This window comes from Vanrija albida (genome assembly GCF_041260175.1).
Source record: "Vanrija albida strain AlHP1 chromosome Unknown contig_2, whole genome shotgun sequence".
NCBI lineage: Eukaryota > Fungi > Basidiomycota > Tremellomycetes > Trichosporonales > Trichosporonaceae > Vanrija > Vanrija albida.
In genome coordinates this window covers 618,171-644,723 of record NW_027191421.1, presented here as the reverse complement: position 1 = coordinate 644,723, position 26,553 = coordinate 618,171, and the positions used below count along the sequence as shown (strand labels likewise).

Below are 26,553 nucleotides of genomic sequence, written 5' to 3'. Positions count from 1 at the left end.
AATTGGACCCTGAAATAGGCCTGCCTGCCGCAGAAGTTCAGTGGTTTTTGCCGCCCAAGGATGTCTGAATGCTCACAGTGCAACCACCTCGCCTCTTCATCAACTCTATCTCACCTGGGGTGCACTGCAGCAAGCTCGAGATCAGCCAACAATGTCCGAGCCACCCGCCAAGCGCTCCAAGCCGTCGACCCCGGGCGCCTCGACGCCCAAGGAGAACCCGTACCTGTGAGTGTGGTGCCGCTCTGCCTGTTGTTGTTGCTAACGGCCCCAGCGCGCACCTGAGCAACGACAAGCGCGCGCAGAGCCCCGCGGGCGATGCAAACGGCTACGCCTCGGCGTCGAACGGCAAGGTCGAGAACCCGCTCGCCGGGCTCGTGCCGCGCAAGGTGACGACGGCGCAGGCCAAGAAGATCATGGTGGGTGCTAGCAGGAGGCGGGACAAGTGCTGACGCTCCAGGACGGCGACTACAACCCGTTCAAGGGCCTCGCGCCCTTCTCGCCGTCGTACAAGAAGATCCTTGAGGGCCGCAAGAAGCTCCCCGTCTACGACAAGATGGACGAGTTCCTCTCCGTCTTCACCGAGAACCAGATCACGGTGATGGAGGGCCAGACCGGATCCGGAAAGACGACGCAGATTCCCCAGTTCGTCTGCTACTCGGACCTGCCCCACCTCCGCGGCAAGATGGTCGCGTGTACCCAGCCGCGTCGTGTCGCTGCCATGTCGGTCGCCAAGCGTGTCGCGGACGAGATGGACGGTGAGTAGTGGGCACGGTATTCTGTTTGGGGCACTCGCTGACCCCCCCAGTCCAGCTCGGAAAGCAGGTCGGTTACTCGATCCGTTTCGAGGACATGACCGAGCAAGGCACTACCTTCCTCAAGTACATGACCGACGGTATGCTCCTCCGTGAGGCCATGAACGACCCGATGCTCGAGCGCTACTCAACCATCATCCTCGACGAGGCGCACGAACGTACCCTCGCCACCGACATCCTCATGGGTTTGCTCAAGGACGTGAGTGACTGGGCCCGTGGCCCGTGAAGAAGGGCTTGTACTGATCTGTGCAGATTGCCAAGCGTCGTGCCGACCTCAAGATCATCGTCATGTCCGCCACCCTCGACATTGAGAAGTTTGCCCGCTACTTCGGCGACCACACGCCCTCCGGCCTCGCACCCGTCGTGCGCGTCTCGGGTCGTACTTTCCCCGTCGAGACGTTCTTCACCCAGGAGCCCGAGCAGGACTACGTCGAGGCCGCCATCAGGACGGTGCTGTTCATCCACCAGGCCGAGGACGAGGGCGACGTGCTGCTCTTCTTGACTGGTGAAGAAGAGATCGAAGATGCGTGTAAGAAGATTCGAGCCGAAGGAGAGGAGCTGGCAAACAAGGGCATGGCGGGTCCTTTGCTCGTCGTGCCGCTCTACTCGTCCCTCCCCCCGCACCAGCAGCAGCGTATCTTCGACCCCGCACCACCTCCCAGCCGCTCGGGCCTTGCAGGCCGCAAGATTGTCGTGTCGACCAACATTGCCGAAACGTCGCTCACCATCGACGGTATCGTGTACGTTGTCGACCCCGGATTCTGCAAGCAGAAGGTCTACAACCCCCGAATCCGTGTCGAGTCGCTGCTCGTCTCGCCCATCTCCAAGGCATCGGCCATGCAGCGCGCGGGTCGTGCCGGTCGTACCCGTCCCGGCAAGTGCTTCCGCCTCTACACCGAGAAGGACTTTGTCAAGGAGCTCGAGGAGCAGACGCACCCCGAAATCCTGCGCTCAAACCTGGCCAACACGGTGCTCGAGCTCCTCAAGCTCGGCATCAAGGACCTGGTTCACTTCGACTACATGGACGCTCCCGCCCCCGAGACCATCATGCGTGCTCTCGAGCTGCTGCACTACCTCAAGGCGCTCGACGACGAGGGCAACCTGACCGAGCTCGGCCGACTCATGGCTGAGGTCCCGCTTGACCCCCAGCTCGCCAAGATGCTCATCGTCTCGCCCGAGTTCAACTGCAGCAACGAGATCCTCTCGCTCACCGCCATGCTCTCGGTCCCCAACGTCTTCATGCGCCCCTCCAACCAGCGCAAGGAGGCCGACATGGCCAAGGCCCAGTTCACGCACCCCGACGGCGACCACTTGACCCTGCTCAACGTTTACCATGCGTACAAGCAGAACGAGCACGACGCCAAGAACTGGTGCTGGCAGAACTACCTCAACCAGCGATCACTGATCCAGGCCGACAATGTGCGCACGCAGCTCAAGCGCAGTATGGAGAAGTTTGACCTCGACCTCGTGTCCACTGCGTTCGAGGACAAGAACTACTGGAACAACATCCGCCAGGCGCTCGCCTCGGGCTTCTTCATGCAGGTCGCTCGCAAGGCCGACAAGAACTCGTACCAGACCATCAAGGACAACCAGGTCGTCCGTCTCCACCTGTCGTGTGGCCTCGACCACACGCCCGACTGGGTCATCTACAACGAGTTTGTCCTCACGACGGCAAACTTCATCCGCACCGTCACCGAGGTCCGACCAGAGTGGTTGATCGAGAACGCGCCAGAGTACTTTGACCCCAAAACCTTTACCGACGCAGAGACCCGCCGCGCACTCGAGCGCGTCATCAACAAGTCTCTCGACAAGAAGCTGTCGCGTGAGGACAAGAAGAAGAAGCGCAAGGAGCGCCACTAGAGAGAAGAGACGAGTTTTGGCACCTGTAATACGACCCTGTCCGTAACCAGCATTTCGTTTTCCATATTATGCATCTCGCCCAAGGTTGGGCATAGACAAACAACCCATCGCCCCTAAATTTCTCCCTCCTCCCGCTCTTCGTTGCCGGTGCGTGTGGCCGAGCCGGCATCCGACACTCGCCTGCGCTTGGCATCACGGTCGTCTGCCTCGCGGTCACGCTCGCGACGTGAGCGCTCGCGGTCACGGTCGCGGTGGTCGTCGCGGCGACGATAGTCACGGTCGCGGTCTCGCTCACGACGGTCGTCGCGCGCCGCACGCCAGTCGCGGTCGGTGCGGTCCCGATCACGATCACGGTCGCGATAGTCGCGCTCACGCCTACGGTCGCGGTCGTCGTCCACGTCCATCCTGTAGTCGCGGCGGTCCCGCCCGCTGCTCGAGGGATCCCTCTCGCGGTCCTTGCGCCGCGGCGACGAGCTCTCCCCCCCGCGCTCCTTCTCACGCAAGCGGCGTGTGAACTTCTCAAATGCCGCCTTGCGGTCCTCCTCCTCGGGGATATCCTTGAACTCCTGAAGCTCCTGAATGTGCGGCAGGGCAGCCTCGTACGTAGTGTCGGCCTCGATATGACGCTGGACCTTGCGCATTGCGTCGCGGAGGTCTTCTATTCTGTGTCGGCGCTTGCGTTCGGCACGGCGCTGCTCGTCGGCGGCGGCCTTGGCGAGACGGGCGTGGATCTAAACGTCAGCGATGCCCTCCCGGTACATTCAAACTCACCACATCGAGAGCGTCCTTGCGTTCCTCGGCCGAGAACTCATTGCCCAGCTTGGACTCCTCGTACAGCTTCTCGAACTCCTCGGCTGACGTTTCAAGCTTGACCGGGGCACCAAGTCTTCCCTCAATCTTAGCAGCGACCTCCTCGGCGGCGATCTGCAAGTCGTCGACAGCGTCCATCCAGAGGTCAAGCGGTGTCGAGCCAGGCAGGCCCACGAGGTTTGTGAACCGCTCATCCGCCTTGATCTCCGGCAGCGTCTCCTTCCACTTGGAGTTGCGCGTTAAGTCGCCCTTCTCCTTCAGTTCACTGAGGAGCTCTTTGAACGCATCACGGGCCTTGCGAAGGCGGCGCCTGTACTCGGTCTTCAAGCGCTTAGACTCCTCGTTGAACTCCTTCTCCAGCTGCTTAGAGTAGTCGTCGTACACGTTGAGGATGTCGAGGGTTTCCATGGTCTTGAGATCAGTGCTGGCACGGAACGCGTCGGAACGCGTAATGATGCCGTGCGCGTCCCTCCACCGTGTCGTGACGGTAATATCCAGATCCTTGACAAGCTTGGTCAACGTCGATATGTTCCTCGCCTTGACATCCTTTCGCGCCTGGACCTCGCGAGCACGCAGCTTGGACGTGTACTCTTCCAGAATGAATCGACGCTCATCAGGCTTCGCACGGCGCCAATACTTGTCCGTCGCGAAGGCCTTGTCCGCCGTCTTCATTGTCGAGTAGCTCTTGATCACGCCAGAGTGGGTGAACAGACGGGTGAGGTGAGGTCGGAGCTCGGCGATACGCGCGTCCCGCTGCTGCTGCTTCTCCTTTGCCAGGGTGTCAAGCCACTGGGGTGGGTCAGTCACCGCCAAGTTCTCCCCACGAACCTTCTCATACGCGGCCTTCTTCTGGGCCAAGGTGTCTAGGGCCTTGTAGAGGGGGTCCAGAACGACCTTCCGCATGGTCTGGTCCCAAGTCCATGTCTCGTCGATGCCCTCGCGCTTGAGGAGGTGGATAAATGCAGCCTCAGCTTCCTCAACCTTCTGGAATCCGCCGTGAGGAATGGTGACAGTTTCGACTTCGACTGGCGGCGCGCGGCTTCCGGGAGACCGGAAGCGGGTGAGCGCGGTCGACGGCTCGTTGTAGTCGGGCGAGGACGCTCTGGAGCTAGCAGAGGGTGTTGGGCTGCATTGTTAGTTGTGAATGTCAGGTCGTCAACTCACGAAGCCTGGCCAGTCGCCTTGAGGTGCTCGCGCTCCTTCCTCGCGATCTCCTCAGCCTCGACCTTCTGCTGCAGGGCCTCGAGCTCTTGCGGTAAGTTCCACTGGCAGCGTCAGCATCACACCCATGCAAGCCGGTAAATCTACGCACCACCGTCTCCTTGGTTGACGAGTTGACGTAGTACGCCTTGCCGCGTGAGGTGAACTGCTTCCAAGGCGTCTTGGCCATAGCCCGCTGTTCCGGTCAGTTCGGCTCGCGCATCTGCTTGGGAAACGCACCTCGAAGGGAGTCTGGGAGCACGTCAGTAATCACATCTAACGCGAGGTCATCGTACTCACCCTCAGCTCCTCTGGCTTCTCCCATACCGACTGCTTCGTGACGGCATGCGACCAGTAGATGCGACCCTCCGAGTTTTTGTACTCCTTCTATGCGGGGTGTGAGCTCTGGATTCGGTTCATGGGCCGCACGTACCCATTGAGACTGAGCCTCTGGAGCTGGTGATGCCGACATGGCTGTCTCGAGCTTGCTGAGGTTCGATGTGGATGAGTAGGGAGGTGAGAGGTTGCAGTTGAGTCGCGGTTGTCGTTCGAAACACAAAGGGGTGACTGCACTTTCAATGTTGAGTGGAATTTGCTTCCGCCCTACCACCAAGAGCTGTTTGCGGCGGCCTTGGTGAGCGACATGACTGCAACCGTCAACAATCCGTTTGAAACAACTCTGAGTGACGCATGCATTGCTGAAATCAATTCTAGTACAAGTATGAACGATGGCTCAGCCCATGTACCCAAGGTGAGTTTGTCTCGGGGTCTGGGGGAGGAGGAAAGGGGGAACCATTTCAGACATGCTGCCGGCGGTGCAGCAGCTGGATGACAACTCAGCCGCTCAACCCTTGCTTTGTCGACCCAGAGAAAAGTACATCTCGTATCTTGATCCCAACCATGTCCTTGAACACTGATCATCATGAGCAGTGGCCAAGTTTGTCGTGACCCACACTATACACAACCCGACGCACTTTATGACGCGCCAAGGTCTGATAACAGTAGTCGTCGGCATCGGCCGCGGGCGCCGTGCCTGGCTGAACCGTCATTGCGCGTCGTGATGCCGAACCGAGTGGGTCGGCGGGCGGCGTGCGGGCGGGCGGCAACGAGCCCCACAACAATAACACCATCCCTCCCGTTCTGCCTTTCGACCACAACTCACAACCATGCGGCCTCGCGTATTACTACGAGCGCGGGCCGAGCTTACAGCTAGGAAGATACACTCTGAAGCACCGCGGCATGCACGCAACCCGCCGCACGCCAAGCCCCTGCCGCCGCGGCCACCACGATCGCGGGCGGCAAAGTGGGGCGGCCGGGCCGTGGTCCTCGGGATCGTGGGCACCGGCGCCTTCCTCGCCGACAGGGAGTACAACGCGAGCGCGGTGACGAGGAGCTTGCGCACGGCGTACATTGGGTACGTGGGCTTTGGGGCGCCAGCAGCACTGACGCCAGCCTGATCTCCACGCTCGACTGTGAGTTGCCGCCCCCTGGTTGCTCGACTGACCCCAGATAAAATCAACTTCAAGCCTGAGAAGTCGGACGAGATCGAGAGCCTGCACACGCGCGTCGCGAACCGGCTCCGCTGGGTCGTAGACACCAACCAGGGCATGTACCTCAAGCTGGGGCAGGCGATTGGTAAGCCGGAGGTAGGGGGACGGAGCTGACAGCAGGCCTACAAGCGTCGATGCTGCCAAAGCCGTACCGGGAAGCGTTTGCACACGTATTTGACCGGGCCCCCTCAGTGCCATACGAGGAGGTGGTTGGGGTGAGTTGGTGCGCAGGGGCAACGCTCACCGGCAGGTGTTCAAAGCCGACCTCGGGATCGACCCGATGGACATCTTCGAGACGTTCTCCCCCGAAGCCGTGGCGTCGGCCTCAGTCGCCCAGGTGCACAAGGCGACGCTCAAGGCGGTTGTTGGTAACCCTGACCGTGTTGTAGCCGTCAAAGTGCAGAAGCCTGCCATCGCCAAGCAGATGGACCTGGATCTGTTCTCCTACAGGTGGGAGAATAGCGCGCGGCAGAGCTAACGACAGGACACTGATGTACCTCGCACAGAAGGCATTCGACCTGCCATGTAGGTTCCTTGAGTGTACTCTGCCTCTAACCTACCAGTGTACTTTGTGGCCAAGTACGTCTCGGAGCAGATGCGGCACGAGACGTCGTTCAACCGCGAGGCGCGCAACGCGCGCAAGTGCGCCGAGTATCTGTCGCAGACGCCCGAGCTGCGCGACGACATCATGGTGCCGAAAGTCTACGGCAAGGAGGAGGGATACCCCGAGAGCGACCGGATATTGGTCATGGAATGGGTCGACGGCTGCCGGTGGGTCAAGCTGTCCTATTGTCGGAGTGTAGCTCACCCGCAGCCTGACGGACAAGGCGCAGATCGAAGCCTGGGGCCTCAAGCCGCGCGACGTGATGGACCTGGCGATAGCGCTCAACGCAGCCATGACCTTTTCGTGGGGCTTTGTCCACTGCGACCCGCACCCGGGCAACATCCTCGTGCGCCCGCACCCGACCAAGCGCGGCAAGCCGCAGCTCATCGTGCTCGACCACGGCCTGTACATTACGCTGCGGGAGCAGTTCCGCAACGAGTACGCGACGCTGTGGCGCTCGCTGTTTGTGCTCGACGTGCCCAAGGTCGAGGAGATCGGCAAGAAGTGGGGCTTCGGCCTCGACCCCAACATGTTCGCGTCGGCCATCCTCCTTCGCCCGGCTGAGATCAAGAAGACGGGCGAGAAGACGGAGCGCAAGAAGCTGAGCAAGTACCACCAGCAGCTCGAGGTCAAGAAGCAGCTCAAGGTCATCCTGGAGAACGAGAAGTTCATCCCTCGGGTGGGTAGCCCCTCCCGCATGCCACTGACCCCAGGAACTCATCCTGCTAGGCCGCTGCCAGCGCATGATGCAGGCCAACAACCAGACGCTCGGCTCGCCGTCGTCGCGCGTCAACATCACGGCCGAGTGGGCGGCACGCGGGTGGGCCAACAGCCTGACGGGCAGCCGCACGCTGCGCGCCGTGGGCCTCCGCACGTGGCTGCACGACCGGTGGGAGATGGTGCTCTTCCGCGTCACGGTCTGGGCGATCGACGCCCTCTTCCGCTGGACAAACTTCCGCAACAGTGCGTCGTGCCCGCCTGAGCAGAGGAGCTGACAACCAGGGTGGCTGCCGTACCGCAACAACCTGGGCTGGGAGGAGGAGCTCCAGAAGCAGATGGAGACCATGGCGCGCGAGGAGCTCGGCATCGAGATTGACGACAGCACGTTCGCGGGCTAGGCTAGGCGATATACTAGACAATTGCATCATGCAGTGCAGGGGTGATGATGTATGACAAACAGCTCTATATGACTCCTTCCGGTGCGCGCCACACCCGCTACCTACAGCGTGATCAGATCCCCCTTGCACGCCGCGCAGCAGTACATGATCTCGTCGCCAAACTGGCGTGGCTGGTGCCAGTGCCGTCTTGGCGTGGCGGCCCCGTCGCTTCCGTTGGTCGCGTCGGCGCCGTTGCCGTCGCCGTCCTCGCTCAGGACGGATAAGTTGCTCGCCTTGCGTGCGAGGTGGGAGCGCGGCTCCATGCGCGCCTTGAGCGCGTTGAGCGACACGGCGCGCTTGTGCCGCAGCGCCGCGGGGAGGTTGGCGTCGACGCCGCGTGGCGCGCGTGTCGACTCGCGCGGCGGCTCGTTCTCCGACGCGAAGAAGATGCCGCTGCTCGGCCGAGAGCGTGACGTCGCCGCAGCCTCGTACTCGGCCTGCAGTTCGGCGTGGCTCGCCTGCAGGTCGGTGAGCTGCCGCGCGAGCTCGTGCGCCCGCGACGACGCCGCGTGGGACGACGTCTCGAGCTTGCGCACCTGCGCCTGCAGGTCGGAAATCTCCAGCGCGTGCTGGGCCTGCGCGGTGGCGAGCGCGTCTGATGCCGCGCCGCCGTTGGTCGCCGACTCGGTCGCCTTGGCACGCGCCGCGTCCAGGTCAGAGCGTAGCGAGGCAATCGTCGTCGTGTGCTCGGCGACCGTCGCCTCGTGCGCCGCCGCCGTCGCTCGGGTCGTATCCAGCTCGGCCTTGTGCTTGGCCACGGCAGCGTCATGCTCCGACTTGCTCTTCGCCAGCGCGGCCTCGTGCGCCTTGCGCGCCGACTCGGCGTCAGCCTTGGCCTTGGCTGCAGCAGCTTCGCTCTCCTTCTTCGCAGCCTCCGCCTCCGCCTTGTGCTTCTTGGCTGCCGCGCGCGACTCTTCCAAGTCGCCCTGCAGCGTCTGCGCCGAGTCCTGCGACTTGATACCACTGAGGCGGAGGTTCTCGATTTCACTGCGCAGCGACGACACCTCCTCGTCGGCCGCCTTGGCCTTTGTGGTCGACTCGTCCAGGTCCGCCTTTAGGGACGACGCGCTGGCCTCGTGCTCCTTGGCCTTGCTCTGCGACTTCTCGAGATCCGACTTGAGCGAGGCGATGCTCTTCTCGTACGCCTTGGTCGCACTGTCCTTGTCTTCGAGGTCAGACTTGAGCGTCGAGATAGTATCCTGGTTGTCTATTGTTGTCTTGCGCAGGTCCTCGACATCGCTGCGGAGCGAGGCGATGGTCGTATCCCGCTCCTTGGTCGTCTTCTTGGACTCATCGAGCTCCTTCTTCAGCTTGGCCCCGGCCGCCTCGTGCGTCTTGGAAGTCTTGCGCGAGTCCTCCAGGTCCTTCTTGATGCCTGCCAAGGACGAGGCGAGCTCGGACGAAGCATTGCCCGACTTGTCGGCGTTCTCCTTGTGCTCCGCAGCCGTGGCATGGGCGATATCGAGATCCGTCTTGAGTGACTGGACACTAGCCTCGTGCTCACTCGCAAGCTTCTGCGAGGCCTCGAGGTCGGCCGTAAGCGTGGCGATGCTGGTCTCGTGGTCCTTGACAGTGACACGCGACGCGTCAAGGTCCTTTGTAAGCGACTTGGCCTTTGACTCGTGCTCCTTGATCGTCTTCTTCGACGCCTCGAGGTCTGCCTTGAGCTTCTTTGCCGTGGCTTCGTGATCCGAAACGGTCTTGCGCGATGCCTCGAGGTCGTCGCCGAGCTTCTTTGCGTTCGTCTCGTGCTCCGTTGACGTCTTCTTCGAGGCATCGAGGTCCGTGGTGAGCGACTTGATCTTGGTCTCGTGCTCTCCAACAAGCTTCTTCGACGCGTCGAGGTCCTTGGACAATGTCTTGCCCTTGGACTCGTGCTCCGACGACACCTTCTTGGCCGCATCGAGGTCCTTGGCCAGCGACTTGGCCTTGGCCTCGTGCTCCTCTGAAGTCTTGCGCGCGGCGTCAAGGTCCTTAGCCAGCGCCTTGGCCTTGGTGTCATGCTCGTCTGAAGTCTTGCGCGAAGCCTCGAGCTCCGTCGCCAAAGTCGCGGCCTTGGACTCGTGCTCCGAGGACGCCTTCTTCGCCACCTCAAGATCCGAGGTCAAACCCTTGATCTTGCCCTCGTGGTCCTTGACAGTCTTTTGGGACGCTTCAAGGTCCTTCGACACGGATGCGACCTTGGCCTCGTGTTCGCCGGCGAGCTTCTTCGACGCCTCAAGGTCCTTGGCCAAGCCCGCAGCCTTGGACTCGTGGTCGGACGACAACTTCTTGGCGGCGTCGAGGTCCTTGCCCAAGCTCGCAATCTTGCCCTCGTGCTCCTTGATCGTCTTGTGGGCGGCATCACGGTCCTTGGTCAACGACGCGAGGTTCGCCTCGTGCTCCTTGGTGGTGGCCTTGGACGCCTCAAGGTCTTTAGTGACGGCGGCGAGCTCCGCGTCCTTGTCCTTGGCCTCCTTGGTGGACGCCTCAAGGTCCTTCTTGAGCGACTTGGCGGTCGAGTCGTGCTCGCCTGCCAATTTCTTGGCCGCCTCAAGATCAGAGCCCAGGCTCTTGATCTTCCCCTCGTGCTCCTTGACCGTAGACTGGGCGGCGTCGAGCTCCTTCTTGGTGCTGGTGACGGCGGCCTCGTGCTTGCTTGCAGCGGCCTGCGACGCCTCGAGCTCCTTCTTGGTGCTTGCGACGGCAGCCTCGTGCTTGCTCGCAGCGGCCTGCGATGCCTCCAGCTCCTTCTTGGTGCTGGTGACGGCGGCCTCATGCTTGCTTGCAGTCGCCTGGGACGCCTCGAGCTCCTTGCGCACGCCAGCGAGCACCTTGTCCTGCTCCTTGGCAGCAGCCGTCGCCTTGTCGAGGTCGGCCTTGAGGCCCGCAAGCGACGCCTCGTGCTTCTTGATCGTCTCGGACGCCGTCTTGCCCTCCTCACGGAGCAGTCGGGACGTGGCCTCGGCGGCATCCAGCGACTTTTGCAGCGACGCCAGGCTCTTCTCCTGCTCGGCCGCCTTGGAGAGCGCAGCTTCCAAGTCGCCCTTGGCCGCCTTGTGCTCTCCCTCCAGCTTTCCATGTGCCGTCGTAGCGTCCTTGTTCTTCTCCGTCAACGCGGCAACCTCGGCCACCAGGGCCTCGACGCGCTCGTTCAGGCCCGACACCTTGTCTGCCTCAACCTGCCGGGTCAGCACCGCCCTCATACGCAACCCACCTTGACAGCCTTGAGCTCGGTATCCAGCTCGCCCCGCTGCTTGTCGAGCGACTTGTGCTTGGTCTCCCAGCTGTCGACGCTGGCCGCGAGCTCGGCCTTCTCCTCCATGACCTGGACGACACGGCCTCGGACCTCCTCGAGCTGCTTCACAAGCTCGCCATTGTCGTTGTGCAGCGCGTCGCGCTTCTTCTCGGCCGCCTCGGCGCGCTTGGTCGCCTGCGACAGCGACGCCTTGGTCTTCTCCAGCTCGGCTGATGTCTTCTTCAGCGAACCCTCGGACGTCTTGAGCGACTTGGACGACGTGTCGTGCTCGCCCTTGAGCTTGTCGTGGGTCGATGTCAAGTCGGTGTGCGACGCCTTGAGCGTCGAGTGCTCGCCTGACAATGTGTCGTGCTCTTTTCTCAGGGCCTCGTGCGAAGACGTCAACGTCTTGAGCTCGTCTGCCGTCTTGGTCGACGACGCGCGCAGCTCGGTGAGCTCCTTCTCCGCCACGCCGAGCTTCTTCGACGCGTCGGTGTGGCTCTGAACGGTTAGCCCCAACCCAATCGCAAACCCACCAGCTTCAACCGCCCAACCTCAGCCTCCAGTACCCCCTCGCGCTCCTGGGCACGGTCGCGTGCCTTCTCGAGCTCAGCCACGCGCTCGCCCTCCTTGGACGCGGCGTCGGCCTTGTCCGCCTCGAGCTTCTGCTTGGCGGCCAGCGCGTCCTCCGTCTCCTTCTTGGCGGCCTCGACGTCCTTGCGCGACTTGTCCAGCGCAGCCTTGACTTCGTCGCCCTTCTTGACCTGCGCCTGCGCGTCCGAGAGCTTGGACGCCAGCGCCGCCTTCTCCTCGCTCAACGCCTGCTTCTCCTCCTCGAGCCGGGACGTGACGGTGCGCGCCTCGGCGAGCAGCTGCGAGTCGGACTCGGCGGCCGAGACACGCTTCTGTAGCTCGGCGACCTTGGTCTGCAGCTCGGAGCGCTCCGTGATAAGGAGCGACACGGTTGCCTGGAGGTTGGCATTGCTGTCGGACTCGCGGCGCGTCGGCTCGGGCTCGGGCGACTTGGCCTTGGACTCGGGCTCGGGCGATTTGGCCTTGGACACGGTATCGCCCTTGGCCGGCGCTGGCTCGGGGACCGGCTCGTCCCCCTTGCCCCCGGCCACCTCGGCACGGACATCGTCGGCCAAGCTCAAGCTCGGGCGGGGCGAGTCGGCAGCGCCGTCGGCGGCGGTGGCGGCGGGGCTCGCGGGCGTCGCGGTTCCGCTCGCAGCAGCTGCCTTCTTTTCCTTGTCCTTGCGCCTTTGGGCGAGCTGGGCGTGTCAGCGCGTCTGATCTGCGTTGCGGTCCAAGTTGGCAGGGGAAGGTGGTCGAGATCGCGCGGGAGACGCGCAGCGATGATGCCCAACTCACCAGCTTCTTGGCGCGCTCGGCCTTGGCCTTGCGCTCTGCATCTGCCTTCTCGGACATGCTGGGCGTGGGGCGTGATCCGTCGATGCGTAGTGAGGTGTCCTTGAGCTCGACGTTGTGGTCTGGTCGGGGGGTCGCTGGCTGGCTCTGTCGCGGCGGTCATTCATGAGTGACGGAAGCAGAGCAGACGCGTGGAAGGTCAACAAACGTGGTGTCTGTGTGGCACCCGCGTGGCAGTCACGTGAAGGGGGCCACTGTACGAGCTACACCCATTCGATGGCTTGCTGTTGATGCATGTGTATGCAAGAGGGTTGACAAAGATGATGGCGAGCGAGGAGAATGGCCCTAGGAGAACATTGAGCTTCAATGGTCATGTAGCCAGCACCCGATGCCCCTCGGCGCCCATGTCGGCTATGGTTATCTCGTACGTCACGGCGCCTTGTTTTCGACTCTCTCTCTCTCTCTCTCGACTCGACAACCCTCGGCTTGCATCGAGTCGCGCCTACTCTGCGAGCAGGATGCCCTGTTAACATCTCCGCCCCAGCCTTGGACCTGACCCGCGTACATCGTCAACTCGCACCCCGTGCTCGCCTGCACAATGGCCTTCGCACCGCACCTCACCCCGCCGTACTACGCCGTCATCTTCACCTCGACCCGGCGCGCGGACGACACGTCCGACACGTACGGCGCGACGGCGGACCGCATGGTCGCGCTCGCGTCCCAGCAGCCGGGCTTCCTGGGCGTCGAGAGCGCGCGCGGCGCCGACGGGCTCGGCATCACCGTGTCGTACTGGCGCACGCTGGACGACATTGCCGCGTGGAAGGCGGTCGGGGAGCACCTCACCGCGCAGAGGAGGGGCCGCGAGGCGTGGTACGACCACTATGCTGTGCGCATTGCGAAGGTGGAGCGCGCGTATGATATGGGACGAAGGGGAGGGAAGTTGTAGCGAGGCCCACGGAGGGATTGCACCGCCGAGACTATGCATGAGGGCGGTGCTGAGCTCGGCTGGGAGGGCCACGGGCGAGGATGTACGCCGACGCGCCGACACGCCGACCACTACACTTGCACCTATGCAGCTGGTCCTCAGTCATGCACCCCGACAGTGCGCCGAGCCAACAGCCATCGCAGCAACAGTCATCGGCGTCACGTGCCGCCCTGCTCGAAGTCGTTCCTCCGGCCGATCTTCATCTCGCCCAGATGGGACCATGTGCCAGACGCGAGGTCTTGGCGGCCGATTGACTTTGACTTTGTGCATGCTCCACGCCGCGGGCAGCTGATGTCGCCGGCCTGCAGCTCCACTGGCCTGGCCTGGCCGATGCATCTGCGCCAAGCGAGCTGGAGCTGGAGCCTGCCGGCCGTCAGCTGCCCAGCTGCCCACCCGACCCGATCCCGCGTCGGCAGTCGGCGGTGACTGCCGCGACTTGCGGGGTAGATCCACTCCTCCGAGTTTGCGGACATGGCCGTGTCGTGTGGCGCTGACCCGCACGTCTCGGGACGAGAGTGGGCCAGTGGGCCAAGTGGCCCGCCAGTGCCAGAACAGGCGACAATGCATGCGCCTGCCATTCAGAGCAATGGCCAACTCCCCGCATCCCTCGCATCCCCGATGTCGTCGGAGTGCTGGTGCATCTGGAAACGTCTGCCAACTGGCTCGCGAGCGCGGCCAGGCACATTTGGTTATGCCTGGTCGTCTCATTTCCAAATGTCGACGACAACCTCCCTTGCTCTTTCCTGAACAGTGCTGCGCTGCTGCACAACCAGCGCGTAGAGCGGCGGCGTATGGACCAGCAGGCGGGACGACCCCCGGCGTGCATGCACGCTGCGCTGCACTGCTCGGCAACCTAGGACCGCGCAGAGATATGAAACTACGACTGCAATACCAAATTTTTGCCACACAACAAGCGAAGAGCGATGTCGCTGTGCTCGACTCGGCCGGGCACCCAGCCATGCATCCACTCGCATATCAAGAGGCGTGCTGATGCATCGCGACGTCGACTGCCCATCCACTCACTCACTCACTCGGCTCTCGCTGTGTATAGCTTCGCCGCCGCTACTGTCTCACCGCTGCCCACCCCCCCCCCCTCCACCGCCCACCTCCACTGTCGCGTTCGCCGACGACAAAGACAACAACAACAACAAGCTACTACGGATTGCGGATTGTGACGAGCCCCGCCATACCTCGCTCCTCCCCGTCCTTATCCATCCCCCTCAGAGTCGTCTACAGCCGCTGCAGACTACGTACTCGTCGTCCCCGCCCGATCACGTTTATTGGGACAGACACTAGCACACGACATCACAACAACAACACACGTTCGTGGCCACCGTTCCCCGCCTCCACGCCTCCACTCGCATTCCGTCCCCGACATCCCGCCGACCAAACGTCTGGCATATAATAGGGACACATAGACTCTAGACTACTGCACTCACCCATCCTGCCCGTAATGTCGACGACGACCGCTCCCACCACCGGCGCCGCTGCCGAGCTCCGCCCGCCCCTGGCCTCGCTCCCGTCCCTCGAGCGCACCCCCGTGCTCGAGGCCGACAGCGCCAGCGCTTCGCCCGCCTTTGAGGCCCTCGTCTCGCCCGCCCTCCTGCCGGTCGACAAGGAGCTCTCGCTCAACCCCGCCGCGCCGGCATGGCGCATGCCCGAGTGCTGGGGACACCGTGGTGTAAGTGGCGGTGATGGCCGGTGACGATGCTGTGCGGTGCTGACTCACCGTCCCAGGCTTCGGCGTCTTTCCGTGCGTAGACAGACAGTGTAGCAGCGCAACACCCACTCACACGAGCACAGCCGAGAACACGATCATGTCGTTCACCGAGGCCTGCAAGGCTGGCGCCGACGGCATCGAGACGGGTGAGCTGCGCCCGCTGCCACAGCACACAGGTGGCAACTGACGCCCGCGCCCCCAGACGTCCACATCACGGCCGACAACGTCCTCGTCATGTTCCACGACCCCAACCTCGACCGCACCACCGACGGCAAGGGCAAGCTGCACGACCAGCCGTGGACCGGCGTGCTCGAGTGAGTGTGCATGCGTTGCTGTCGTGCCCGCGTGGCTAATCCTGTCTAGGCACGTGCGCACCCTCGAGCAGCCGTCGCAGCCCATCCCGCGCTTCCAGCAGGTCATCGACCTGCTCATGAAGCCCGAGAACCAGCACGTCAAGCTCAATGTCAGTTGCAACCCCCAGCCTGCGTCATGTGTCTCGCTGACGATGGGCCCTCTGGCCCCGGGTACAGATCGACTGCAAGGTCGAGAACGACCCGGTCAAGCTGTTTGGGCTCATCAAGAGTGAGCTGGAGCAGTATGAAGAGTGGAAGACCAAGCTCGCCCCGCGCCTCGTCCTCGGCCTGTGGCACCCCAAGTTTATCGAGCCGGCCGCCGACATTCTGCCCGACCTCAAGCGCTTCTGCATCTCGATGAGCATCCCCCAGGTGCGCAAGTACTTTTACGACAAGTGCCACGGCTTCAGCGTGTGGTACCACCCGCTCGCGTCGGCCGACGGCGCCGCGTTCCGCGAGGAGTGCCGCAAGGCCGGCAAGGAGATCTGCACGTGGACCGTCAACGGCCGCGAGGAGATGATCAACTGCGCGCGCTGGGGCATCTACTCTATCATCAGCGACAAGCCCGAGCTGTGGCGCGAGGTCAAGGGCGACCTGGTCGCCGACAGGCAAAAGGTGCTCAAGCCCACGCTCTCGTCGTACATCCTCCCTTTCCTCGACTCGCGCAACTACTCGTGGCACTATGTCAAGAAGGGCCAGGAGGAGAGAGATTACCTCGAGAAGGAGGCCGGCAGCTTTGACATTGTTGCTATGCCCGAGACGCTGCGCCTGTGAGGTGCGTCGCCGCCCTGCTTGTTATCTATGAGGCAAGCAGGCGCGCAGGCACCGGCGCCCAGCGCTGCAGCAGCCCCGCAGCTGCGGCGGCGGCGGCGACCAAGTCCGACGCCCCGCATTGTACAACAAGCCCGATTTCTCCACCACCACTGCATTTCCCCGCATTCATCATCACGGCCGTTCGGCCGTCCCCCACGGCGCAAATCCTTTGCTGCCCTAATACTGGAATCATTCCGAGCACTCCGACTCTGACCTCATCGCATACCGTAGTAGCGATGCATCCCGCCTCGGAGCTGCTGCAGTCTCTGCTGCCTTGCGCCATGCGCCGCGCGTCACGTCGTCAGGGAGCCGGACAAACAGTCCCTGTTAAGTTCATGTCGCCATGACCATGTGTGCGTGGCACAGATCGTTCTCGTCCAGATCTGGCACATTGGCGCAACGCTCAGGCCACTGGGCGGCGCGCGGCGCGCGGGTGCGCGGGCGCGGCGCGCCTTGGACGTTGCTCTCGGCGCATAGGCATAAGGCGAGCTAGGTACAATGCCCTGGTGTACAAGTAGTGGGGCTTACAACGTGTCTGGAGCGGGGCGATGATACAAGCGGTGTGTAAACAACCGCGGGTGGGGTGGGGTGGGGTGAGATCTCCCGCCTTGGCGGGGACGGCGGCCGGCCAGCCAGCCAGCAGCACCGCTACCAGTTGTTCTCCTTGACGATCTGTGCATCTTCAAGGATGTAGCGGCCTGTCTCGGCAAGCGAAGAGGCGTGAGAGTTGCGAAGGGGATCAGCCCAGTCCAGTACGCCAATGATCAGCGCCGTGTCGCAGTCGTGCGTTGGGGGTACCCACCCTCCTTGTACCGCTGCTCGCCGTTGGGTGCCTTGATGTACATCCACCCGAGCTCCTGTCCGCACGACGCGCAGTGCAGGTCTGCGACCGTGTGCTTTCCCGTCCTGCGCTGGTCAGCCCTGCCCCTCGGGCCCTCGGGCCAGGCTCGGCCCGCGCGCGCGGACCAAACGACGCTGACATCAGCTTGCGCTCCTCGCGCTTGCCGAGGCGCGTGTTGATCGTAGAGTTCATAAGGCTGCAGAGCGTAAGTGGGTTCCTGGTGGGTGCAGGGGCGCGGGGATCTGGGGTGCTGCAGCTGCAGCTGCTGGCATCGGCCGGACGGCAGAGTTCCTCCGGCATACCGGGAGGCAGTGAGCCCGACAAGCGAGGCAGCGAGCGCGAGCGAGCAGGCAGGCCTCGCGAGCTCAATGATAGATGAAGGTACCAGGGGACAGGGGGAGGCTTGGAGTCCAAAGGAAGGGGGGCCGGGGGAGGGAGCAGGGCAGGACAAAACTCACTACGCACGCCCCGAGCGGCCCATGAACGCCTTCGAGACGAGCTCGTCCTGAAGCGCCTGCGATGCATGAGTAGGTGTCGCTCATTGACCCCCCTGCAGGAGCTGTACTGCAGCAAGACACGCACGAGCACCTCGGAGCACTTTGCACAGGAGAATACCGGCTTGTCGGCGGGCACGTGATGCAGGTCGAGGGTGGACGCTGTCGTCGGGCATAATCGGGAGAGGAGGGTGATTGCCGTGGGCTCTGCTGGTGGTGGCGAGGTCGGCGCCGAGGATGCAGACGACGGGGTCGCTGTCTGGGACTGCATTGTCGGTTAGAAGTGAGTGAGAGGGAGGTGCGAGATGGGGTTGTTGTTGTTGCTGGGAGCCAGTGACGTAGTGGCGTGGATACCGTGGGTGGGTGGGTGGCGGCGGGGCCAAAATGGCAGGCGCAGGCAGGCAGCGAGTGGCGCCTTCACCCACTATTAGCCAACGAGCAACAACAAGACGATGGACCAGACGTGACCGCCTCTGGGTCCCACCCATTCCCCGGCGCACACTGTCCCCTCCTTTCAAACCCACCAAGGCCTGTGAGCGTCCCATTGTCCGCCGCTGCGAACAAGGCCACGACGACAGTGACGACAACAAGACACATCGCGCGACGCTTCCCCCCGCCTGTTCTTCGCGCCTGCCTCTCGATCCCCCCCTCCCCCTCGCTCCCTCGCTCCCCTCGCTCGCTTCTGCCCCCTGTTGCGCACCCACAAACTGACCCTGCACCTATCTCACGGTTGGCGACGGACTGTGCGCCCGCTCGGTGCGGCTTCTTCTCGCACTGATGCATGATTCCTGCGGCGGGTTTGATTGGGCTGGGCAGCGCTGCCGAGGGGGAGGGACGTCGGGTGTCTGGCAGGCACCGACAGTCAAGAAGCGCACGCCGCCCGCCGCACCGCACGCGCCGCGAGCTGCAAGATGCGGCACGAGGACGACGCCAAGCGACGCCATTGACGCCAGCCTCGTGTCCATGCTTGGACCCCCGCGGCCTAATGTGTGTGTGGGTGTGCTGCTGCTGCCCTGCTGCCCCACTGACTGCTCGCCCTGATGCACGGCTCGTCGGTGGTTCTCGACCCCCATTAGTGACGACAAGGTACGAATGCCGCCTCCACCACGCCAGCCAGCCAGCCAGCCAGCTGCAGCGCGCGTTTGTTGGTTCCCTCGCGCTCGCTCGCGCGCGTCTTGCGCCCTTGTTGCTCACTCTCTCGCCGCGTGCCGCGCCTACCGAACTCGCCGTCCACAACCCCGATCTGCCTGAATCCTGCAGCCGTACTGACACTTACTCGTCCCACTAACAGACACGCCAGCTTACCCAAACCTGCCTCGACTTTGCAGGCCGTGTACAAAGGAGGCAGCCTCGGCGGCCTGCTTTCGTCGTTTGACTTTCTCCCCCTCTCCTCATCCACACACCACCACTCCTCCTCTCCCCCTACACCCCCTCCTCCAGTGCATGTCCTTGCCCCCCATGCCTTACGAACGCCACGCCAACCACGCCAACCATCACGACGGTACTGGTGCCTCGTATAACAATGTCGACGGCGGCTACCACCAGCACAGCAGCCAGCACAACCACCACCACCACCACTCCCATCACCAAGAGCACCGCGACAGAGAGCGCACCCTGTCGGCTGGCGGTTTCCGCTCCCTCCCCCCGCTATCGTTTGCCCTTCAAGTCCCGCACCGTAGCCCCAGTTGGCCCATGGCTCCCCCGGCGTCGTCGTACCCTTACCCTCCGTAAGACACGTCCGCGTCCTTTGACAGTGGTGCTGACCCTTTGTCCTTAAGGCCGTCGTCGCTCGACTGCATCCCGCCAAAGCTGGAACCCGAGCTCCAAGAGTACCAGTCGCCGCCCCTGAGTCCCATCCGGGACTTGAACGAGCTCGTCAAGCGGCCCTTTATCACGAACGACAAGACGGACGCAGACCAGCTTCGCCGTCACAAGGCCTACTCGAAGCGTGACGCCGGCAAGCTCCTCAAGGAGGTGGGTTGCGGCGGTGCAAGTGGGTGCTGACGGCGCACACAGGCCGAGTACGAGCGTGACCCAAGTCTTGTCGAAGTCGTCCCCGAGGAGCGGTGTCGCCGCTGCTCGTCGCAGTACTGGCGCTGCTTTGTCGAGCGCAACCCCGACTCGCCGCGTCGCGTGTGCCGCCCGTGCGGCAAGAACAAGTGCAGCTTTGGCAACTCGCCCAACCGCCCCACGACGGTCGACGACGCCATGCCCTCGCCAATGCAGTACCAGCCGTCGCACACGCCGATCGACCACACGGCCCCACACATGCCCATCCCCATTGCTCCCGCGTCCCAGTGGCGATCCTTTGGGGCGAGCGTCGAGCCGGGCACGAGCAGCAGCAACATTGGGCCGATCCGTCCTCGCCCCCGCGCCCTGTCCCTCACGCCGCGCCAGTTCCCCGGCACAATGTACCCCGACACGCCGCGCGCCTGGCGCGAGCACGACCTGTCGTCGCCCGCCGACAGCCCCCCCATGCTCGACGACTCGGGCGACCGCGACCTGGCCGACCACAGCGGGTGGGCGACGCCGTGCACCGAGCTGGCGAGCCCGCGCACTGACGGCGGTGCGCACGAGCCCATGGTCGCACTGACGACGGCCGTCAAAAAGCTGTCACCCACGACGGCAACGGCACCGACGTCGCCGACGTCGCCCACGGCCGCGACGCCAAAGCTCGCGTCGGCGGCCCCGAGTGGCAGGTATCTCGAGCTGCTCGGTGTCGTGCTCAAGATCGAGTCGCTCAGCTCAGAGGACGACCGCCAGAAGCTCATGGCCAAGATGGCCGCGGCGGGCGAGCTCGACCCGGAAGCGCAGGCGCGCTGGATCAAGGATGTGACCGAGTGGTCGCGCAGCCGCGAGGTGCGGGCTCGCCAAAAGGCCAACGAGAAGCGCGCGACGGCCGAGAGCATCAAGGCGATCGAGGCGAGGACGCGGGCGCTCGAGGAGCGTACGTCGGTGCTCGAGGCGCGGGCGGGGCCGGGGGCCGAGGGTCGTGGCAGTGCGACTGACGCGACGGATGACAGCCACGGCCACGGTCGCGGCCGCTGGGGCCTGAGTCCGGCGCCTGCGGGTGTGTAGGGGCGACGCCGACCCCAAGCAAACTGTAACATCGGAGCGAGGGGCGGAGCGAGTGGGCGGGTCCTGCTCGCGTCCGCTGCCTGCACCGGCCTGTGAAGACGAAACGAAAAGAGCGCATAGCGAGGCGTTTGGCCACCGCCCGAGCCGCAGAGCCGGGCCAACGTAGAGTGTAAAGAAGATCTAGCCACAGGCGTACAATGCATAGTGTGTCATTGTGGGTGGGTGGGTGGGGTGGGGCGTGGCGCAGGGGGTCGTGGCGGTGACGGGTCTGCGATGAAGCTGAACACGACGCAGGAGAAACCCCTGGTCGCTTGTGGCACTCGCGATGTGCTCAGGCAAGGTGCGTATCGAGGCGAGTCACAGCCGGCCGCAGCCACGCGCTGCGCCAGACGCATCGTCAGCGGAGCGCATCGTCATGCAGTGAGCGAAGCGGGCGCGTGCGTAGTGGAGAGCGTAGCGAGTGTTAAACGAGCAGCACGCAGACTCACGCTCGGGAAAAGCGTGGATAATCGCTGCCTCCGTGCCTGCGCAGCGCGCGTAATGTAGATCTCGAGTTGCGATTTGCGCAGACTGCCAAGCCAAGTCGGTGGTGCGGCTGGTCTATCCTCGGTGTCTCGTTTGTGCCGCTCCGCAGGACGAGGGCCGGGAGGCAGCTGCGATCAGCCCCGCGAGGTATCGTTGCGCTGCGAGATCGCCTGCCTGCGGGCCAACCAGGTCGCATTCGTTTGGCCGTGCGTGCCGTGTCTCACCACCACCACTTGGCACTTCCCAGCGCCAGCCAACCACCCAGCGCAAGACACCGAGTGATTAGCCCGACGCTGCGCAGTGCCAAGGCCGTGCTTGCGATCGGGCTGCGATCTCTCCGAGGCTATATAACGCGTCGAGGCGTCGAGGCAGCCAAGTCGCCCCAACCCAACATGCAGCTCGCCCTCCTCGCCCTCACTCTCGCCAGCCTGGCCCTCGCCCACCCCGGCGAAGACCACGCCGCGGCCGCAGCAGCCCACGCCGCGGCGCTCGGGACGCTCAGCCACCGCTCCCTCTCCCACTGCGCCGAGCAGCTGCACGCGCGCAGCCTCGCGCGCCGCGCGGCGCTCCTCGCGCACGCGCGCACGCGGCGCGACGCCGCCTCGGTGCTGGGCACGGACCACCGCTCCAACCTCACCGTCAGCGCCGCGACGAACGCCAGCACCCTCTTCGGCGCCGAGCACGCCTGCGTCCTCGCGCCAGACGTCACCGTCGGCCCTTACTGTACGCCTCTCCCCTGCCCCCCGCTGACCTCAGACGTGACCGGCGAGCTGCTCCGCGCCAACATGACCGAATCCCAGGCCGGCGTCCCGCTCCTCCTCGACATCCAGGTGATCGACACTGCCACCTGCAGCCCGGCCGCCGGCGTCGCCCTCGACCTGTGGCACTGTAACGCGACGGGCGTGTACTCTGGCGTCGTGGCGCGCGGCAACGGCGACAGCGGGGACAGCCGAAACGCAGACGCGACGTTCCTGCGCGGCATCCAGCCGACCGACAGCTCGGGGGTCGCGCGCATGGCCACCATCGTGCCGGGCCACTACGCGGGCCGCGCGCCGCACATCCACGTGCTCGCGCACGCTGCCGGCGCCTGGGCGGCCGCGAACGGGAGCATCAGCGGCGGCGATGTGGCCGCGCACACCGGCCAGATCTACTTTGACCAGGCGCTCCTCGACGCCGTGTACGCGCTCGCGCCGTATGCCGCCAACACGGCCCAGCTGACCACCAACGCCGAGGACCGGCTGCTCGCCCAGGGCGCGGAGGGCGCCGACCCGGTCGTAGAGTACGCGCTGCTGGGGGACAGCGTCGCCGACGGCGTGCTGGCGTGGATCACGCTCGGCATCGACACGGGGAAGAGCAGCCGCGTGCAGGTCGCTGCGACGCATGCTGCGCAGGGGGCGAGTAGCGGCGCAGCGGGTGCCACTGCTGGGGCTGGCGCGAGCTCTGGAGCCAGTGCCGCCGCCTCGCCGTCCGCGCTCCCATCTCCCGGTACGTCGACCCCCGCGGCCGCTGCTGCCGCCGCCGCCCCCTCCGCGCCTAACCCCTTTGCAGCGTCGCTCGTCCTCGCCGCGCTGGTCGCCGCCCTGCCGTTCGCCATGGTGCGCGTGGCGGGCCTGTAGTCGGCGCTTGTCGGCCTGTAGTATGATCAAGTCTTGCCGTTTGAATGAAACCAGGTTGTGCCCCAACTGCCGGCTCCATTGCCGCATCCGCATCCGCATTGCTCGCACTGCCTGCGGCAGCGCTCGCCGTGTCCAAAACTGCTGCTGCATACTACTACTACTACTACTCCCTTTTACTGCTGAGACAAACCAGAACTGCCTGAATACTACACACAAGCGCACGGCTGCACTAGACTGGCGCTGCTTACTCGGTGACGAAGCCGACGTAGGGGGTGAGACGGACGTGGACGGCCTTGATCTCGGTGTAGTTCTCAAGGGCGTACTCGCCGAGCTCACGGCCGATACCAGACGACTTGTAGCCGCCGAACGGAACCTGCGAGTGGAGCTCGTTGAAGCAGTTGACCCAGACGGTACCAGCGTGGAGCTTGTTGGCGACACGGTGGGCCTTGGTGATGTTCTGGGTGAAGACACCAGCCGAGAGACCGTAAACGTTGTCGTTGGCGAGCTTGATGACCTCGTCCTCAGTGTCGAAGACGGCGGCGACAATGACGGGGCCGAAGATCTCCTCCTCGACAATCTTCATGCCCTTCTTGCCACCCGAGAAGACGGTGGGCTCGATGAAGAAGCCGTTCTTGCCCGAGCGAGCACCGCCGGTGATGACCTGGGCACCCTCCGACTTGCCGCACTCGATGTAGTTCATGATGCGGTCGTACTGGGTCTGCGAGACCTGGGGGCCCTGGAAGGTGTCCTCACCGAAGGGGTCACCGACCTTGATCTTCTGGGCGACCTTGACAAAGCGCTCCATGAAGGCGTCGTAGATGCCGCGCTGGACGTACAGACGCGAGCCGGCGCAGCAGGTCTGGCCGTGGTTGAAGAAGATACCCTGGGCGGCGTACTTGACGGCGTCGCCGAGGTTGGCGTCGTCGAAGATGATGTTGGCACCCTTGCCACCGAGCTCGAGGGTAACCTTCTTGAGGTTGGACTTGGCAGCCTCCTCGAGGACCTTGCGGCCGACGGCGGTCGAGCCAGTGAAGGCGACCTTGTCAACCTTGTTGGACGAGGCGAGGGCGTTGCCGACAGTCTGTCCGTAGCCGTTGACAATGTTGACGACACCGTCGGGGATGCCGGCCTCCTTGATGAGCTTGGACATGTAGAGGGCGGTCAGGGGCGTAAGCTCCGAGGGCTTGATGACAATGGTGCAGCCGACGGCGAGGGCCGGGGCGAGCTTCCAGGCGAACATGAGGAGGGGGAAGTTCCAGGGGATGATCTGGCCGGCGACACCGACGGGCTCGTGGCGGGTGTAGATGAGCTTGCCGTCCGAGGTCTCGATGACCTTGCCGTGGATCTTGTCGGCCCATCCGGCGTAGTAGCGGAAGCAGCCGGCAGCCTCGGGAGCGTCGAAGAGCGAAGCGGCGGCGTAGGTCTTGCCGTTGTCGAGGGCCTCGAGCGAAGCAAGGATGGGGATGTCACGGTCGATCAGGTCGGCGAGCTTGAGGAGGAGCTTGCCACGCTCGAAGCCGGGGACGTTGAGGCCCCACTTGGTGTCGAACGCCTTGCGGGCGGCGTCAAGGGCAATGTCGACATCGGCGGCGGTACCCTCGGGGAGGTCGAGGAGCTTCTCGCCAGTGGTGGGGTTGACGACACTGAGTGAAGGTTAGTTGCTGTAACCGATATGCGTGTCGAGGCAAGCGAGCATGGGAGTGGAGGTGGGGTGTGGAATAGGCGATGTAAGAGTAGCCATGTAGGCGATGTGGGGATAGGCGAGCCAAGCGCCATCTAACGCCGTGACGTGATCAGGGCTCGAGTGGGAACGGTGCGGTTTAAGGCCGTGGCGGGAAAGGCAAGCAAAGCGCTTGGGTTCCGATGCGGCAACGCGGCAGCTGCCGGCTAAAACTGCGGGGGCCAAATATAATTTGTGCCACTGCCGCACCAGTACCGCACCGTGCACCCGATATCTCGCTCGTCGTCGGAACAATTGCTTGTTCCGAGGCCGAATGGTGCCCCAAAGAGACGACCACGCCAGACACCGCACAGTCACGAGCACTGGTGCTTGGTGACGCAGTGCACGCACGCGCACATGCGTCCCACTCGCACCCACTTTGCCCCGCGTGCATTCACCCTTTGGGCGACTGCGCGACTGCCCTATCACAATCGCCAAACTCGCCACCACCATAGATGACGAGTGATGGCAAGGGGGTGCGAAGTGGGGAATGATGACAGATCGTGATGGAATGGTGGTGCGATGCAAGCGGTGCGCCGAGATAGCACAGAGCAAGCAAGACGGTGGTGGGAGGAAGGTGGCGATGGTGGTAGAGACAGAAGCAACGAAGACTCACGGGATCGTCTTGGCGTTCTTGTCGACCGAGGTGGTGTACTTGCCGTCGATCCAGAGACCAAGGGGGACCTCGACCTCGCCCTTGTAGCCGGCGTGGTTGAAGGTGTGCTTGAAAGTGGGAGCGGCCATTGTAGTAGTAGTGGAAAGTGTTTTGGGTTGTCTGAGGAAGAGAAGAGAAGAACGGCCGGTATGTCGGTCTTCTTATAGCTGATGTGTCGTGCACCAAGTGGTCGTTGCGGAGGGAAGGCTGCGCCGGGGCGATGGAAATGGGGCTTCAGGGTTCTATCGGGGGGGAAGGAAGGAAGGGCTGCGCGCTGGGCTGGCTGCGCTGGGCTGGGCTGACTGGCTGGCGAGGCCAACCGAGAGACGAGACGACTGCACGGTTATTCACTTTTGCGAGGTGTGAGCGAGCACCCGAGAGACCGCCTGCGGCCTTGCTTGCTCAGACGATGGACCAACGAGTCAGGTGCCTCGGTCTGCCCGCCCCGCCCTCGCCCGCCCCGCCGCCTCGCCCGCCCCCGCCCGCCCCGCAAAACGCACAATGCGCAATACGCATAGACCTAGCCGGTTGCCGAGCCAACCACGGACCGATCTTCTGGGGAAAGAGGCGATACGACGCGGGGCTTCAGCGGGTCGGTACCCTCCGGCAATGCGGCAAATGGCCAGCGCCGGCCAGCGCGACCAGCCTCGAGCGCGACGATTGGCAGTCGAGGCCAAGAGAAATCGACACACGGTATCGGGTGGGCGTCGGTGGGGGGGCGATTGTGTGTCAGGTTCAGGGAAGGCGAGGCGGGCGAGCGGGCGGCGTACATAGTGGGTGTGAGAACGACGACGAGGCTACGAGGCTACAGGCGACATGCGTCAGAGGCGAGACCGAGGACCGAGACGAGACACGAAGCCTGACGCCGCACGAGGGTCTGTGCGTTTTGGGCGTCACTCTGGATCCTGGCTGTGCGTGGGCTCTTTCCGCTGCCGCCCTGCGCCCTACGCTGTCTTCCCCTGGCGCTGCCGTGTTCCGGGTTGATTCCTTGTGCCGTGGGGACCCGGGTGGGTGGGGTGGAGGCCGTTGCGCACCCGGTAAAGCCCACTAACCGGTCAATGCACCCGATGGCCACGTCTGCATTTCTGCGATCAGACCCGCACAGTCGCCCCCTAACCCTCCCCACCCGAAAACAAGAAGAGGGGAAGAAATAAATTATGCGTCCACTGCGGCAT

General features: G+C 63.9%; 10 protein-coding genes across 10 annotated transcripts; 6 read left to right on the top strand and 4 right to left on the bottom strand.

The window, feature by feature from the left end:
* Nucleotides 1-151: 151 nt before the first annotated feature.
* PRP43 (DEAH-box ATP-dependent RNA helicase prp43) lies at nt 152-2,672 on the top strand (the record flags this gene model as incomplete). Its single annotated transcript, XM_069350499.1, has 5 exons — nt 152-225; nt 272-416; nt 458-755; nt 806-1,011; nt 1,065-2,672. 5 exons carry the CDS (start codon nt 152-154, stop codon nt 2,670-2,672), a joined length of 2,331 nt encoding a protein of 776 aa, XP_069210885.1.
* Nucleotides 2,673-2,785: 113 nt separating this feature from the next.
* On the bottom strand, nt 2,786-5,154 carry PRP40 (U1 snRNP protein; the record flags this gene model as incomplete). The annotated part of the gene is made up of 8 exons (XM_069350498.1): nt 2,786-3,382; nt 3,444-4,271; nt 4,311-4,608; nt 4,647-4,747; nt 4,795-4,878; nt 4,923-4,934; nt 4,983-5,069; nt 5,116-5,154. The coding sequence occupies 8 exons, from the start codon at nt 5,152-5,154 to the stop codon at nt 2,786-2,788; spliced, it is 2,046 nt and encodes a 681-aa protein (XP_069210884.1).
* A 694-nt stretch (nt 5,155-5,848) lies between these two features.
* On the top strand, nt 5,849-7,954 carry Q8F55_001882 (uncharacterized protein; the record flags this gene model as incomplete). The annotated part of the gene is made up of 10 exons (XM_069350497.1): nt 5,849-6,096; nt 6,135-6,154; nt 6,192-6,317; nt 6,353-6,447; nt 6,483-6,682; nt 6,717-6,757; nt 6,796-7,003; nt 7,047-7,515; nt 7,550-7,799; nt 7,839-7,954. The coding sequence occupies 10 exons, from the start codon at nt 5,849-5,851 to the stop codon at nt 7,952-7,954; spliced, it is 1,773 nt and encodes a 590-aa protein (XP_069210883.1).
* Nucleotides 7,955-8,055: 101 nt separating this feature from the next.
* On the bottom strand, nt 8,056-12,638 carry Q8F55_001881 (uncharacterized protein; the record flags this gene model as incomplete). The annotated part of the gene is made up of 4 exons (XM_069350496.1): nt 8,056-11,154; nt 11,190-11,711; nt 11,747-12,481; nt 12,582-12,638. 4 exons carry the CDS (start codon nt 12,636-12,638, stop codon nt 8,056-8,058), a joined length of 4,413 nt encoding a protein of 1,470 aa, XP_069210882.1.
* Nucleotides 12,639-13,176: 538 nt separating this feature from the next.
* Q8F55_001880 (uncharacterized protein) lies at nt 13,177-13,524 on the top strand (the record flags this gene model as incomplete). Its single annotated transcript, XM_069350495.1, has 1 exon — nt 13,177-13,524. One exon carries the CDS (start codon nt 13,177-13,179, stop codon nt 13,522-13,524), a length of 348 nt encoding a protein of 115 aa, XP_069210881.1.
* Nucleotides 13,525-15,016: 1,492 nt separating this feature from the next.
* On the top strand, nt 15,017-16,410 carry Q8F55_001879 (uncharacterized protein; the record flags this gene model as incomplete). Its single annotated transcript, XM_069350494.1, has 5 exons — nt 15,017-15,254; nt 15,367-15,429; nt 15,486-15,597; nt 15,647-15,746; nt 15,814-16,410. The coding sequence occupies 5 exons, from the start codon at nt 15,017-15,019 to the stop codon at nt 16,408-16,410; spliced, it is 1,110 nt and encodes a 369-aa protein (XP_069210880.1).
* A 687-nt stretch (nt 16,411-17,097) lies between these two features.
* On the bottom strand, nt 17,098-18,055 carry Q8F55_001878 (uncharacterized protein; the record flags this gene model as incomplete). The annotated part of the gene is made up of 5 exons (XM_069350493.1): nt 17,098-17,147; nt 17,252-17,355; nt 17,430-17,486; nt 17,749-17,804; nt 17,873-18,055. 5 exons carry the CDS (start codon nt 18,053-18,055, stop codon nt 17,098-17,100), a joined length of 450 nt encoding a protein of 149 aa, XP_069210879.1.
* A 1,187-nt stretch (nt 18,056-19,242) lies between these two features.
* On the top strand, nt 19,243-20,862 carry Q8F55_001877 (uncharacterized protein; the record flags this gene model as incomplete). Its single annotated transcript, XM_069350492.1, has 3 exons — nt 19,243-19,511; nt 19,563-19,758; nt 19,801-20,862. 3 exons carry the CDS (start codon nt 19,243-19,245, stop codon nt 20,860-20,862), a joined length of 1,527 nt encoding a protein of 508 aa, XP_069210878.1.
* A 917-nt stretch (nt 20,863-21,779) lies between these two features.
* On the top strand, nt 21,780-23,003 carry Q8F55_001876 (uncharacterized protein; the record flags this gene model as incomplete). Its single annotated transcript, XM_069350491.1, has 1 exon — nt 21,780-23,003. The coding sequence occupies one exon, from the start codon at nt 21,780-21,782 to the stop codon at nt 23,001-23,003; it is 1,224 nt and encodes a 407-aa protein (XP_069210877.1).
* Nucleotides 23,004-23,247: 244 nt separating this feature from the next.
* Q8F55_001875 (uncharacterized protein) lies at nt 23,248-25,467 on the bottom strand (the record flags this gene model as incomplete). The annotated part of the gene is made up of 2 exons (XM_069350490.1): nt 23,248-24,646; nt 25,340-25,467. The coding sequence occupies 2 exons, from the start codon at nt 25,465-25,467 to the stop codon at nt 23,248-23,250; spliced, it is 1,527 nt and encodes a 508-aa protein (XP_069210876.1).
* Between the last annotated feature and the right edge of the window lie 1,086 nt (nt 25,468-26,553).